Source organism: Agelaius phoeniceus, chromosome 3 (assembly GCF_051311805.1).
Source record: "Agelaius phoeniceus isolate bAgePho1 chromosome 3, bAgePho1.hap1, whole genome shotgun sequence".
In the NCBI taxonomy this organism is placed as follows: domain Eukaryota; kingdom Metazoa; phylum Chordata; class Aves; order Passeriformes; family Icteridae; genus Agelaius; species Agelaius phoeniceus.
In genome coordinates, this window is record NC_135267.1 from 58,435,091 (window position 1) to 58,449,958 (window position 14,868).

The 14,868-nt window shown below is 45.8% G+C and overlaps 1 protein-coding gene across 1 annotated transcript; it reads right to left on the minus strand.

The window, feature by feature from the left end:
* Window positions 1–4,267: 4,267 nt before the first annotated feature.
* Window positions 4,268–14,607, minus strand: LOC129118459 (solute carrier family 22 member 2-like). Its single transcript, XM_054629837.2, has 11 exons — window positions 14,197–14,607; window positions 11,901–12,004; window positions 10,803–10,957; window positions 8,522–8,690; window positions 7,448–7,562; window positions 7,238–7,344; window positions 6,907–7,121; window positions 6,532–6,640; window positions 6,043–6,155; window positions 4,888–4,987; window positions 4,268–4,397 (listed from the first exon to the last, which is right to left on the minus strand). Exons 1-11 carry the CDS (start codon window positions 14,605–14,607, stop codon window positions 4,331–4,333), a joined length of 1,665 nt encoding a protein of 554 aa, XP_054485812.1. The 3' UTR covers window positions 4,268–4,330.
* Window positions 14,608–14,868: the final 261 nt, after the last annotated feature.

Genomic DNA, 14,868 nt, shown 5'->3' on the forward strand with positions numbered 1-14,868 from the left:
CTAAAATGGGCCAATCATAGGTGGGCCTGTTGCATTCTACAGCAGCAGATAACCATTGTTTACATTCTGTCTCTGAGGCCTCTCAGCTTCTCAGAAGGAAAAATCCTAAAGAAAGAATTTTTAGTGAAAAGATGTCTTCAACAGAGCAGGGGAGTTCCCTAGAGGGAAATTCCATAGAGGTGGTTAATGCTGCAAATGAAGAACAGATATAGACTCCTATTCAAAATCAGCTCTCCAGCTTCTTCAAACCCTTTGGTTTGCCCCCTACCCTTCCAGGACCTGAGCTTCTTTCTTCTCTTTTTTTCCCTCCATATTGTTGTTCTATTTCTAGAGTCCCATACTGTTGTTATCAGATTTCTAAAGTCCCATACCTCCTCAGTGTGTTCTTATGGCCGCAGATCTTCACAGCACAGGCTCCTTCTTCTGCATGCCATTCTTTCTTAGTTCAGGGCTCTATCAAGGCTCTCCCTGACTGGCTAACCCACCCCCTTTTATCCCAGTTATCCTCATTGGTCACAGCTGCAGCCCATCAAGGACAATCATCAAATCAGGGACCTCCCGGGACAAAGCCTATATACAGATATTCAAGTACAATACTTCTATTTTGCTAGGACTCAAAGGTGACCTCTACTATACCTCCACAGATTTGGGCACACATTCTGCCTTCTGATCACAGTTCTCACCAATGTGGTTTCAGGGGTTCTGATGGCTTGCACTGAGCTACACCTGGACAGTGACATTTGGCCGGATCCAGGGACTGGTCAGCAAGGGAGGCTGGCTCACAGGCTGTCCTCAGGTACTCAGTTTGCAATTGCACCTTCTGGGCAGGCACCCCTGGTTAGCAACAGGCCTGACCCCCACTGACACCGTCTGATTTTCAAAGCACTGTCTGTAACATGAGCAGACTTCCTGAGCCAGAAGCATTTTTCCTTTGCTCCCTCATGGACCACCCTGCAAAATTTTTCTATTTGCCTCCTGAACACTTTCATGTTTCTGATGTTCCAGAGCATCTGGCAGCAGCAGCTCATAGGGAAAAGTGGGAAATTCATAAAGGAACACTTTCTTTTGCTTCTTATAAAACTAGAAATTGCTTTGGGCTGCTCACAGCTCATTTCTGCAGCAAGCAGGAGTGCAGTCATGAGCCCAACTCACTTCCTCCAAACTACATCTGACTCAGCACAAAAGTAGTATAGAGGCAGTATCTGATTTACTGTCATTTACTGATTTACTGTATCTGATTCCCTCTACCGCCCTTAAAATCTTGGTGCTTTTGGTCTATAATTCAGCTCTGCCACTCAGCAGTGAGCACTGCCACTGTATAGCCCACCATGGGAGCCCGAGGCATCCACAAGCCCCTTTTCCTTCCTACTTCTGTTCCTCTTCTTCCAGAGAAATAAGTATAAAAAACAAGCACCTCTAAGCCCAGGCTGGCTTTTAAGATTTGGCATTCCAGAATTTGACTAGATATTAGGCAAGCTGGAAAATGAAAAAAAAAAAAGACAATCAGGAGTTGGAGGCACTGAATCCTCAGGACGTGTTGGGCCGTGTACAATTGCATCAACATTTGGGATCAGTGACAGGGAAGGGGCAGAAAGCCCCATCACAGACATCCCCTGGGACCAGCACAAACAATAACAGGACACTCTGCCCTGCAGATTAAAGCACATTAAAGTTTGTGTTTATGCATGAATGTTTTCCTAATGCCCTCAGCTTGATTATTTACATGGCCAAACTCCAAACATCTGTCAGAAGTAAGTACTGAGGCAGGGGGAAAGATAAGCCAAAAAAGGAGTTAAGGATGTGGCTTTTAAAGTAGTTTTCTCTCCATACCATGGTGGAAAATCACTGCTGTAGTGCCTTTGAAGGTTGACGAGTCCTCTCCATAGCTCTTGAGAAGCTGTGACTCACAACACGTTCATCAACTTATATTTATTCTCTGGATTTGAGTTTGCCTCCTGACCAGTGCTCATTGTGGAAGAAGGCCCAATTTCTCAATATTTTAAAATATTAAGGATGTAGGACGACACAGTGCTGTAGACAAGGGATGGGGTAGGAAAAGAGAAGTGTCCAAACAACAGCTATGCTTGCATGTTGGCATTTGGATTTAGGTGCTGACAGCAACAGCAGAGGATGAGAACAGTGCTTAGAAAAGTGCAGCCCTTGGCCACAAGATCATCTGCCCATCAGATGATGCCAGGGAGAACACCAGAAAATTTGTTAAAGTAAATCTGGTTGGCCAAAACCCATTTGGTGAAGGCTGGTGGGTATCCCAAAACATGGAGCTTTTAAGTTCTCTTCAGGCACAGCTGTTGTAAAGTCCAGGTTTAAGTAATTAGGTGAGGAGGAGGGTCTTTTTTAGGGGTCAGTCCCACTTTAATTAATCTGGCCCTGTTTACTCGCTCCCAAGCTCATTACCAGAGTCAGATGGTGCTTGGTCCTGAAGTGCTCCTTCCCAAGCTCCACTGGCACTGGTTATGTTCCAGCAGCCCCGGGAGCAGAGAGGCTCCAGCTGTTCTTTAGGGGAAGGGAAGCTGTCAAACTGTGTTACCTGAGGCAGGATGTGAGCTCCACCCCAGCCTGGGGGTGACACACTCCTGCCACCCCCAGAACACAGTGTGGCTGCTCCCCATTTTGAGAGCAGCCGTGTGCAGCTGGACCAGCTTTTACATCCCTCTGACTTCCCAGCTCCAGGAATCAATCCATCAATGGGCAAAGGTCACTAGCAAAGAAATGAATGAAGGACATTTGCCCTTGTGTTTATTAAGCTGCCAGCAGAAAGAGATGCCACTATCAAATGTAGGTGACTTCAAAGCGAAGGCGTGCCAGAGCCTGCCACCTCTGTAGCTCCTGCTGTGGCAGTGGCAGTGCTTGTGGGAATAAATACCAGTGTGATGGGTAAGGGTCTTGGGACTCAGCTTTTGTAATTATTTATTTATTCATCTCAGTCTTTGCTTTGCTTAACTTGTTGCTACCACCCCCATTTTCTACCTGCAGAGTTTTCAACAGGTTTTATATCGAAGAATTGTAAGTCAGAAGTTCTGACAGATTTCTTTTAGTGCAGAGAAGAGACATGTCTGCAACCAGAGCAGGATATCAGCTCTACCAGACACATAATTACACCCCCACTGTTCCTCTTGCCCTCTCAGGACAAGCTCATTCCCCTCTGATCCTGAAGCAAATAGTAGTTTTGCAACTGCCTGGGCCAAAGTCATGTCATTCCTGATCTGTCCCTACTCTTCTCAGGCAACCTTGCCATGGCCCTGCCTCTCTGGACAGCACACTTCCCTGCCCCGGAGGCCCTCACAGCAGCACTGAACATTAACTGAGGTTCAGGTCAGCTGAAAGCAGGTGCAAGGTCACTGGGATGCAATCCTGGGGAATTTCACCCTGCCTGCTAGAGTCCAGCAGTGTCTTGCTCAACTGGGAGTTCTCTCCCTGCAGCTGATTGTCAATGAGCAGAGGTGTATCTTGTACCCTGCTCACAGTATCCTTATGGAAAACCAGTGGTTTTTCCAGATAGGGACCAGGAACACAAACAGGGAAGGGGAGCCACAGGACCATTGTCCCTGTGTTGCCCTGCAACCACAGGTCTGTTACAGTCTCTCAACAGGGTGGACTAGGACATTTCTGAAGGTGCTGGACATTTCCTGGAAGACCCAGTGCTGTTCCTGATTCTCCTTGATGCCCAGGACCCTTGGTAAGGGTCCTGCATGTTCCCAAGCCTGATCCCAGCTCACTGCAAAGGAATGCCCCTGCAGGGCACATGTACAATGCTATTACCTCGTTAAGGATTAAGAATGTTTCTCCTATGCATGCTCTGGAGTTGCCACATGCCCATCCTTGTCAGTATACATCCTTGTGAGTAGCCAGTAAAATAGGAGAAAATAAAATCAGTCTTTTTAAAAACTGTGCAAGTTGTCACACGACTGAACCAGGTTTGTAGTTACCTTGATTCTACAATGGAGATAAATACCATATTATGCTGCTTCTACTTAAGAGAAACCAAAAAGTCAGACTTTATGAAGACTTACAAAGTTTTGTTGGTATTGATCCTACCATACTCAAGTTAAGCCTCTTGAAGTCCACGTTGGAGTCCACACAGCTGGTACAAAATTTCCCAGCCCTAAAATATATTTCTCTTAGTGTACAGAGGTGGAAGCAGCTATGCAGGAATTGGGACAATCCCATCAGAAAACCCTAAACGCTGTAAATAAAGGATATGCATAGAAATTGAAATAAGAGAGGCAAGATTTTGAGAGGGTATTTATTCTAAGTGGCATTTCTGTGTTACTGCCCTAAAGCAGACTACGCAGCAAGAGCTACACCTTCTTCAGCCACGTGTTACTTCTGATCCTTGGACGTGGAGATAGATTTTTTTGGCCATTGGAGCACTTTGCCTGCAAGAGTAATAAGACATGAACATCAACCAGGAATGAAGTTGTTCAGGGAGCATCCAAGTTCTTCACCTGCTCTGCCTTGGCCCCAATAAAATGACCATATACATTCCCTTAGGTTTGCTCTGGCTCCTCAGCAGACACTGGTGCTTCACATACCACATATGAAGCTGCTGTCAAGAATGCCCTTTTCCTCTTCAATTGTTAAGGCATTCTTTTAAACACAAATACCATTTATAATGGTGTTGCAGCACTTTTGAGAGACTAGTGCAGCTATTTACAGGCCAGTAAAGGCTTAGGCTACCTGTTCTCAAGATGCTTAGGTAGACATGGGATAAAAGGAGTCTGGAATCTGTCCAGTGAGAGTCTGGAAATTACCCAACAACTTATTGGAAACAAACAAGGCAGCCAAGTAACCCCTGGGATTCCCCCCGGACAGGGATTTTGCCCAATTTCAAGTGAAAACTGCTACATGTTCATCATCATGACTCACCTGTGAAAGTTTTCAACATCCTCCACAGTCTCAGGCAAAACTCTTCCTTTAGTTTCAGGCAGAAGCAGCACCAATCCACCCGCAATCAAGCCAAGCACAGCTTCAAAACAGAGGCACAAAGAGCTTGTAAGCATTTAGCAGCCACTAGCTACTGCCAGACTGAATGGACTTGTCACTGACACTTTATTTTGTCCTTTATACAAGGTGTGCACCTCAAGTCTCATATGCAAAACTGTCATGCTGCTGCAAAAATGGAGGATGTGGCTGCCCTGTGGAGACAGCACCAAGCCAAGTCCTCTTGTGAGTTATGCATGAACTAGGACACCTCAAACTGGGCAGATTCTTCCTCTGTAGAGGAAAGAACTCTTTTCAGTGCTAGAGCATGACAGGAAACACATTCCATCTTTATGCCATTCACATAAGATTAGAAAATGTACACTCAATGTATTATCTTCTAAGCAACACAATCAAATTCTCCTCTGATAATTTCTCTTATCCAGTTTGTACGTGTTTGGCATGCATTTTAAAACTACTAAGCAACCTTCTAGATGTCTTGTCTTTCAAAATCTGCATATTGCCATTCAAGGTATTTTTCTGAAAATAATGTGCTGACCTAAAGATTCATAAAAGTGTTGCAGGCCCTGACCTGAGAGTTCAGGTCACTAGTCTGTAAAACTTATCTTGCATTTATTTACCAGCTACTTTCCAAGTAGTTGGAGAAGAGCCAGTTGACAAAGTGTCAGAAAAGCTGAAGCATAACAGCCATACTTGTGCTCCATTAAATAGCGAATTACATAAAATTCTAGGGTTTGACTGCTGGACAAAGACAGTATAATTCACAGAAGAGCAGCAAATCAGCTTTTCATCCATCAAATATTAAGCTCATCAAAATTTTTATGAGTTCTTTGCCATGTGTCAAACACGTATTTGACTCAAACTTCCTTTAAAATGCAAGCAGAAATCATAGGGGTAAGGGAGACATGAGTGCATAAACAAGTTCCAGCTTGTCATAAACTGAAGGCTAAGGCCTTGTAGAGAGCAGGGGGCTTCTGCTGAACTTAAAGCAGCTGCGTTGGTGGCTTTTCCCTCCCTTTGGAACTTGGGTCCCCCACTGCACCCTGGAAGGGGCTGGCAAGGAGGGAAGGTGGCACTTACTGAAGACAACCAGTGGCAGATCATGCCAGATCTCCACCAGTCTGTAGACAATGAATGGGGCGATGACTCCACCAATATCACACAAAGAGGAGCAAACCATCACCCCAAGGTTCCTGGTTTGGCAGCAAAGGGATCGTGTTAGTGTCAGAGTACTGCAGTTGGAAGGGGATGGATCACAACTCTCACCCTCACATAGGACAGATCCAGGCACTGTGTGGAACTTCAGATTCCTCACCCACCCTGGTTCTCCCAAATTTTCCCTTTATTTCAGTCATGTGAGTTTCCCCTTGTCTAAAAGTACATTTCTTTTCTTTCTTAAACTACCTTTTTAAGCACTTTAATTGTGCTTCACCTACCTTATGTTCAATAGTACCTGTGTAGTTCTGAAACATTTGAGGATAACTGAATTTAGCATAAAACATAACATACACATCAGCCTCAACTATTTGTTTCCAGACCAAATGTCAACTGGGAAGAGGATGCACTTACCTGATATAAGTTGGATACAGTTCTGTGTTTACAAAGCAAACCATTTCAAAAGCCATTGTAATTCCCATTCTCCCAATGCAAGCAGTAATCACTTTTAACCAATGTATGTCTGCAGAGAAAATACATTCAACACACTTAAAAGCATCCCAATGATTAGCAGGTGTCAATTGACACAACAGTGTTATTCTGTGGGACCTCTAGTCCCATGTCAGTTGATGTTTCTAAGGGATGTTTGGTTTTTTTCTTTCACCCGTGTGAGTGAGGGAACGGGAACAGTGAGGACTCATGAACAGTGGCAAAGGGACCCTCACAAAGCAGCACAGAGGTCCCAGAGGACACGGTGGGACCCCAGAGGGTTTCATTCAGGTGACTCACCCTCTGGAATGAGGGCTGTGGCAAGGCAGGCAGCCCCAGCCACCAGGTTGGACACAGCCCAGGGGTAGCGCCGCCCGACCCGGTCAATAGTGATGATGATGAAGAAGGCAGCTGGGAACTCAACGAGTGCAGAGTAGAGGAAATCCAGGTACATGTTCTCAGCAGCCATTCCCATGTGCATGATGAGCCCCTGGTAGAGGACGGAGCTCGTGAACCTGGGCAGAGAAGAGCATCCTGGATTTGTTAGATAGTAAGAGAGCAGACATCCATGTCCTGATGGAGTGGTCAAATCCAGAGCTCCAAAACTAGCTGTCTAGTGCTACATTCTTACCAGTTGTACATCAAAATGAGTGTGTTTTTTCTTATCTGTGGTGTCCTGAAAAGGTCCATCAGTGAGGGATTCTGCTTTCCACAATCTTCCTCTTCAAATTTGATATCCTATGGAAGAGCCAGTACATAGCACATTAAATTTCTCTGGGTGAACTGATGCAAGGTACTGTCATGATGCTTACTTGCACGTACAAGCAAACCCTGAGCTCACCTTAAAATGGGAAGGCATCTTTTTCTGATTTTTTTTAGCCATATTTCTGACAATTTTCATAGCTTTGTCATTTTTTCCTTGAGATATCAGCCACCTGGGAGACTCTGGGAGGCACCTACAATGCAAGTGGATGCCATTATACAACAAAACATAAAGCCTACCTATTCTCCCATGGGCAGAGACTTTGGAGGGATTAAATAGAGGTAGATGGATTTTTTTTTGTTGGTTGATTGGGTTTCATGTGATACTTCCCACTCCCCCAGTGAGGAAAAGTAGTACATCCCATGGCTGAGACTGGAAGAGGAGGCAGCGGCTTTGGTCAAAGAGGAGTTTACTAAAGATAAATCAGGGAGAAGTTTTGAGTGAGAGTAGTGCTGTCAGCTTATCCAGCCCATTCACCACAAACCAGCTTCTCTTAGGGAGCCATTTTTCACTTCTGTCAATACAGGTTAAGAAGTACTAATTGCCAATTCAAAAATATGGAGAAAGAAGGCAACAAATTTCTTTCTACTATTCCTAACCCCTTGACCCATCCAGACAATTTCTCAAATCCAAAGCACTCAAACCAAAAAATATTTGTTAAAAAGAGAAGAGAGAAACGAAAATGAAGAAGTACCCAAGTGTTTTTTTTTTTCAGTTGGACCATAAAACTGCAATTTCTCTGCCTTAAAAGAACATGCTAACAGCCTGTTACAGTTATGTTAGCATTAGACAGTTTGTGAATAATCATATTTTCAGTGTAAGACAATTAAGTTATGCCAAAGCACCTATTTTCATTTATGAATTGCCTAAAGAAAGGAGTAAATTATACTAGTCCAATTTTCCCACAGTGTTTTTCCAAGTGGTCTGATTTTTAAACACAAGGTCAGATGAGGTGCACAGGCTAAGATTCAACAATATCTCAGCTGCTGAGGAGTCCCGTTTCCCTCTCCTTTGTGCCGGGAGCCTCCTCTTTGCACCAAGAGGTGTGTGCAGCAGAAAGGAGCGCCCTGTTCCTCCCAGTGCCAACCCTTGGGAGGCAGGAGGAGCTGGGATTTTTGGGTGGCGGGCAGAGGCGCGCCACAGGGCACTCACCAGTAGTAGAGCAGGAGGAAGCAGGTGGGCAGGGTGACGGTGAGCTGCAGCCACCGCCAGTGCGGGAGGGCGTAGGCGAGGCCGTCGAAGAGCAGGAGCCCGACGGAGAAGGCGGCCTGGTAGAGGATCCCCACCGTCCTGCGGTACTGCGGGCCCACCACCTCTGTCACTGCGGGCGAGCACAGCGACACGTCAGCGCCATGCCTGCCCCACAGAGCAGGAACCACCCAGGGCACGCTGCAGGACCAGTGCTATGGTAACTCCTTGGAGAAACCTCGGGCATCACAGGCTTCCCGGCATAATGCCTCCCAACAAAACCCCCTGCTGCACTTTTCCGGCACCCAGACTCCAGCAGAGAGGAAAACACTGCTGCTGGCCGTGCACAGGCCTGAGGCATCCAGGAGTGTCTTCTGCTGCAGAGATCTCAGAGTAAGTCAGGCATTTGTCACAGTGCACAGATGGATTTTGTTGTGAAATCTAATGCCAACATACGTAATGTCTCCAACCCAATAACAAAGCTGAATATTTTGTTTACAAAGAACAGGCTTTCAGCCTGCTTCTCCCTCCAAGTAATAAGGAAAACCTGTATCACAGGATGGCTCTGAGCTCCCAGGCCAGGGTGGGATCACTATTCGTCTGCTCTTTGCTACTCCACACCACAGCACAGAGCCATACATCTGTGGGTCTCTGTATCTTGTGGATACAGAGTTAAAAGTAACTATTCCAGCAGGCAGGCACAAGCACATTTTGCATCCAGTTGTGTGACTTCAAGAAAGCAAACTCATTAGAAAAAGAGCAGTAAGGAACTAATTAGCAGCCAAATGAGCTGCTGAGTTTTGGAGCCACAGATTAGCTAATGCTGCTCAGCTGAAGATGCACAAAGACATCTCTTGCAAAGATAGGCTCAGCAGCACTGAGCCAGAAGCAGCTGAAGGGTACATGAGCAGGATAACAAGGTTGTTCTGTCCTTGTATCCTTCCCTGGACATTCAGTATTGGCCACCCTCAGGGAGAAGATACAAATTTAAGGGAGTTTTGGGGCTGGTTCATGATCTTTTGCATAGGAGAGTTTCAAGAGATTCCAGGAGTAACAAGACATAACAGAGAGAAAATACCAGGATGGGGGAAAACATTGTCCTGAAAAGGACTTCATGCTCTAAAACAGGTTCAAGTTCCCCAGAAGAAGGGATAGAGCTTTCATACATGCCAGGAAAAGATTTAAGAGGCCAAGCAAGCACCCAGAAATGCACAGGAAGGAATAATCATGTCTTAGCAGAAGACAGTCTGTAGGTGCTTTTATTTATATCAGACATCTGGATAACTGAATTAGCAAGGTGCCCAAAGTGAAAGATTTCATGGAAGTTTAGGGCACTGACTTTTACATTTTTACCACTATCACAATGAACTGCATATCTCTCAGAGATATTTGTTGGAGCCACCCGCCACCCTAACCCAGTTAATGTTCTGTGGGTCAGCTTTTAAAATACTTGATCTGCTGCTTCAGTGATTGCTTGCAGTTGGGTATTTTGGACAAGAGATGGAACTCCACTCCAGAAAAATCAGAGAAATCCCAGGCAGCTCTACCCTGAAGCAGAAAGAGGTCCTGAGATGGTCCCAGACCCAGCCTGGCCACCCAGCTGTGCCTCACCAGCAGAAACAGCTGGTGCAGGGCACTGGGAGAGAGAGGCATCCACACGGGCTGGCTCCTCCATGGCTTGGCCTCTGCTCAGCCCAGTGCATACACACAGGTACACCAACACCTCGCCTTCTTATCAGCAAATACATGCTGTTCTTCAGTTATTTTTATGTTCTCTGTTTCCCTCCTTGTGTCATAAAAATGTCTCAAGTTTTCCCCACCCTCTGCCTGCTTCTTTAATGGCCTCGTCTGTCCCCATCCTGTCTGCACCTGGACCAGAGGGGCTGTGACTGCCTGGTTACCTTCCCTAGCCAGAGCCTGATGGAAGGAAGAGGAGCCATGGGGCCCAGACAGATCTGCAAGGGTGAGCTGCACCATAGGCAAAAGCCTATCTCGAGGTAAGAGCCCTAATACACCACCACTTGCTTGAGCTTTGAAGGCTACTGTTGTTTCTCCCTAATGACAGTGCTTGAAAACATCCTAAGGAGTCAAAGAGGGAGAAAACTTCTTAATAAAATACCATGGGGGGCATTTTTAAAACGGCTTCTTTTTCAAGTTTTTTGGAGTTGAGTTTTGTTCCTTCATCATCTGCAGCTAATCTAGCATAGAAGCTAGGCCTTCTCCTGGGAGCAGGTCCTGCACTCACCCAGGATGTAGCCTGCAGTCCAGCAGCCCTTGCTGACCAGCCCTTGCAAGAAGCGGATGATGACTATCCACACGTAGCTGGGCACGAAGACCAGAAGGAGCCCACACACAATATTGGCAACGATTGTTGTTAAAAGGCAAAATTTACGGCCAAACCTGGGTTGGAAAATGATAGGCATGAAGCAAACCACTAGTCATGGAAGCATTTTAAACTAGCAAGAGCTTTGTGTATATTCAGGGGGGAAAAAATCCAATTTTGCTATGCAATATAGAGACATGGTTTTTTTCTTTGCCCATTATTCACTTATCTGCTTTTCTATGCCATGAAAAGCTACTGTGCCAGTTGCTCAGCAATTCCACAAAAACTTTAAGGAAAAAAAAATAGTCCCATGTTTACATATATTACATTGGGACTGAAAAATAAATAAGGGTTCCACATGCACCAGATTTATAAGGGATTTATTCACCACAATCTTAACCTTTAAAACAGTAGTAATGTATGGATCTACTTGTGAGTGGGCTGCATTTCTCAGCTGGAGCAACTCAGAGCCTGCTGTGCTAACAGTCCTAGGGGAGCAAGGGGGAAAACAGGCCCTCGAGTACTGACATTTGTTTCTCTTTAACCCCAGGTGCCTGAGCCAGGGAGTCTGACTCTGCTGGCTCTGAACAGGGAGCTAGAGGGACTATCTGTTTTTTTCACAGTGACTGCTGCTGCACACATCTGGCAATGTGCGACAACTCTTTCTAAGCTTCTCCAAGCTGCAGCCACACAGAGTGTGGCAGGTTAAGTGGGAGATCCAAACCATGCATTTCCTGGCTTTGGTTAACATCTGAGGGCCCTGATATGGCACAGTAGGACGTTTGGGGTGTACAATTCTAAAGTAGAATGTGCTCTGCAGAGCTCTCTGAACAGACCTGTGCTAACCACCAGGCACAACCTGAAAGGCAGGATACTGGCTCATGCTGTCACTGAAGGTCCAGGGGGATGACCTTATTTTCAGAAGAGCAGAGATGTATCACTTGCACAACCTTTATCTAGGTTTGGCTGCTGAACATTGATAAGGGAGGTCAGAGGGTTTTGCTGTCAGCCCACACGTACCTGTCTGCAATGTAGCCAATGTTTAAGGAGCCAATAAAAAACCCAGCGTTCACAGAAGCCTGAAAGAGATCCAACTTCCAGGAGTCCTCACACACCAGGTCAAACTAAAGGAGCAACCACAGTCAGAGACAAAAGAGTGAAATGAGGAGCTGGCTCATGTCCACAACTCTCCTTCACTTCAGTTAAAGATTTAAACTTGTTCAAATGGGTCATGTTTCTGCAGTTAAAGATTTAAACTTGTTTAAATGGGTCATGTTTCTGCCTGTTTTGCCAGCACACAGAAATCCTACTAACTTAACTAATTGTCCAACATTAAAAACTGGAAAAAGCCCTTGAGCAGTTTCCTAGCATCTCCCACTCATGTCTCATCTCTCTTTTCTGGAAAGAGCATAAGCGAGTTGTTATCTGTCAAAACTGGCACCCCAACCTGTGTTGGCCCTCATTGATCAAATCAGCATGGATCTGACAATCACCCTGAGTTTTTCAAACAGCTTTTTTTTGTGGCTGATGGTGAACATTTCTAAGCAGTTCTTGTTGCCTCATACCCTGGCATGGTAGATTACTCCCCACAGACCACTAAGTGTGATGCCTTTACTAGAAGCATCTTAGATGCCTTCAGGAGCCTGCCTTGCCCAGGTCCCATGGAGCACTGGCTTTCTGCAGGAGGGTAGAAGTATCTGCATCTGCCCTGAGACCACAGCATTTTCTCTCTGCTCTGGTTTTTAGCTCAGCTACATTGTTGCATGTGTCTGGAGAGCAGACAGTTTTTATCCAGGACTGAGCTTTATACCGCATGGATACCGACATACATTTGCCATCTAGTCTTGTCCTACCTTACTGGTAGAAATACATAAAAGCTACTAGAGAAAAAGTAATTGCCAAAACTTCTCCTAATATGACTGAGAATCCCTTCCCTTCCTCCTGGTAGCTGGGTTTAATTGAATCTATGCATCCATAATTAACATAAAACCAAATATTTCTTCTGATGCTCTTATGGGACTTCCCATGAGGACCTTCTTCCATATGCAAACTTTTGCTTTGAAATAACATGATTTACACTGCACTATCCTTTCCTTTTCTTAGCTATCAGAGCAAGGGACAACATATCAGAACCTGAGAAGTTTCACAGAAACAGTGACCACAAGGAACTCACTGACAAAATGCAGAGTTATGTGACACATCTGGTTACCCCACGAAGGAAGCAGCCCATGGGCCTGGCCTTGCAGCCCTTCAGCAGGAAAGGGGAGACTGCTGATGTGAGAGCATGACTGCATAAGCTCACACAGACTGCAAGTGCTCAGCTTCCCACAGCCTCAGGAGATGATGACGGGGGCATCTGACCACGGGATCTGCTGGAGCATTTTCCAGTGAGATGTGCTGCTGAGCTGCTGCTGCATAGAAGGCCTGGCTCAGCCTGCATTTGAGGTGCCTCACTTCCTCCCTTTCATATCTCACAGCCCATAACTTGCTGAAAGAAGTACACTTAGATTGCACCCCCTTATATCCAGGGCCAGTCTCTTACAAAACTATGAATGCTGAAGTTGCTCAAACACAGATTTTAACTGCTTCTGCATTAGACGTATAGGGGAAAGAATCCTGACTGCCTCTAAACATTTGGTGGAACTTTCTATGATGAGTTCAAGCTTGTTATCCCAGTAACTGGTTTCTTCCTTAAGTTAAAGCACCTGAAGTGCTAAAAGTACAGCAAGTAGTTTAAGTACCACTTTCAGTTTATTCACACTCCTTCCAAAAACACAGTTTCTACAGTTTCTTCCTGACTTAGGTTGTTTAATTGTGGGAAGCAATACCTTTCCTCACACTGACTGCAATTAATTTTTATTTAAAACCAACTTTAAAAGACATTATTCATAAAAAAAAAAAAAAGAAGAAAAAAGGAAGGGGTTGGGGGGGGGTGAGAAATCAAGACCATTACATTGGCCAGTTTTGTTTGCAGCACTGCTAGCTGCACTGTTTACACACCTTCACCAATTGGACCTCTCATGTGACAGGAATTTCATTCAGAACTGGACTTTATCTACCTGGGGATTTATTTGCTGAAATATGCTTTGCTCCCCAGCTGGAGATATAAGCCTCCTGAGCAGCCAAGGCAGCACTTCACAGCAAGGACAGAGGGACGATGACTTGTAAACCCCCAAGCGCAAGTTCACAGTAAGAGCCAATCCCTCCTCCAGGTAAGCAGGGCATATTTTAACACAGCCAAGGCTCCACCAACCCTCTCCCCCAGCCCTCACCTGGTCTTTAACAGAGGGGACAGGACGAAGGGGGTTGTTTTTACCTCTGTCACGATAGAGCTCCCTGGGGAGTCGTAGACCCAGCCATCCCGGCAGGGCCCGAGGGGGACGGGGTCCCCAGTGCCCCCCAGGCTGCCGAGGGGGTCGGTGCAGCTGATGCCTGTTGTGTTCCAGTCCACCTCGTACCTCCTGCAGCGGCTGCTGAAGCTGGCCCCGTGGCCATCCCACTCGGGAACTGTGTGATTCAGCTGCTCCTCCAGGCTCCAGCCACAGCGCTGGCTCAGCTCAGCCACCCCGGGGCTGGAGCAGCGGTGCTCGGGGGTGAACCCAAAGAAGACAACCCCCACGTACACTGGGGTGAAGGAGGCAGATAACAAACATAGGACAAAAAAGGTTTGCTTCTGGAACCTGTCAAATTCGCCAACATGCTCTAAAATGTCATCTAGGGTTGGCATTTTGGCACCCAGACCACCTCAAAAACCTCAACCAGGTCCTCTCTGCAGCCCTGATATATTTAGTTGGCAACAAAGCTACTTAACTTACAAAGATATTTGACCAAAAGTCAAGACTAACTCTATAAATTATTAAACTACATGTTGCAAGCTCTATTTTTTAGGTTTCATTTGAAATCAGACCTTAATTCACCCAAGGCGAATTTCTCTTTAACCCCTAATCAGAGCACTTATGCATTCCTGTTCTCTGGAACAGCCCCTATG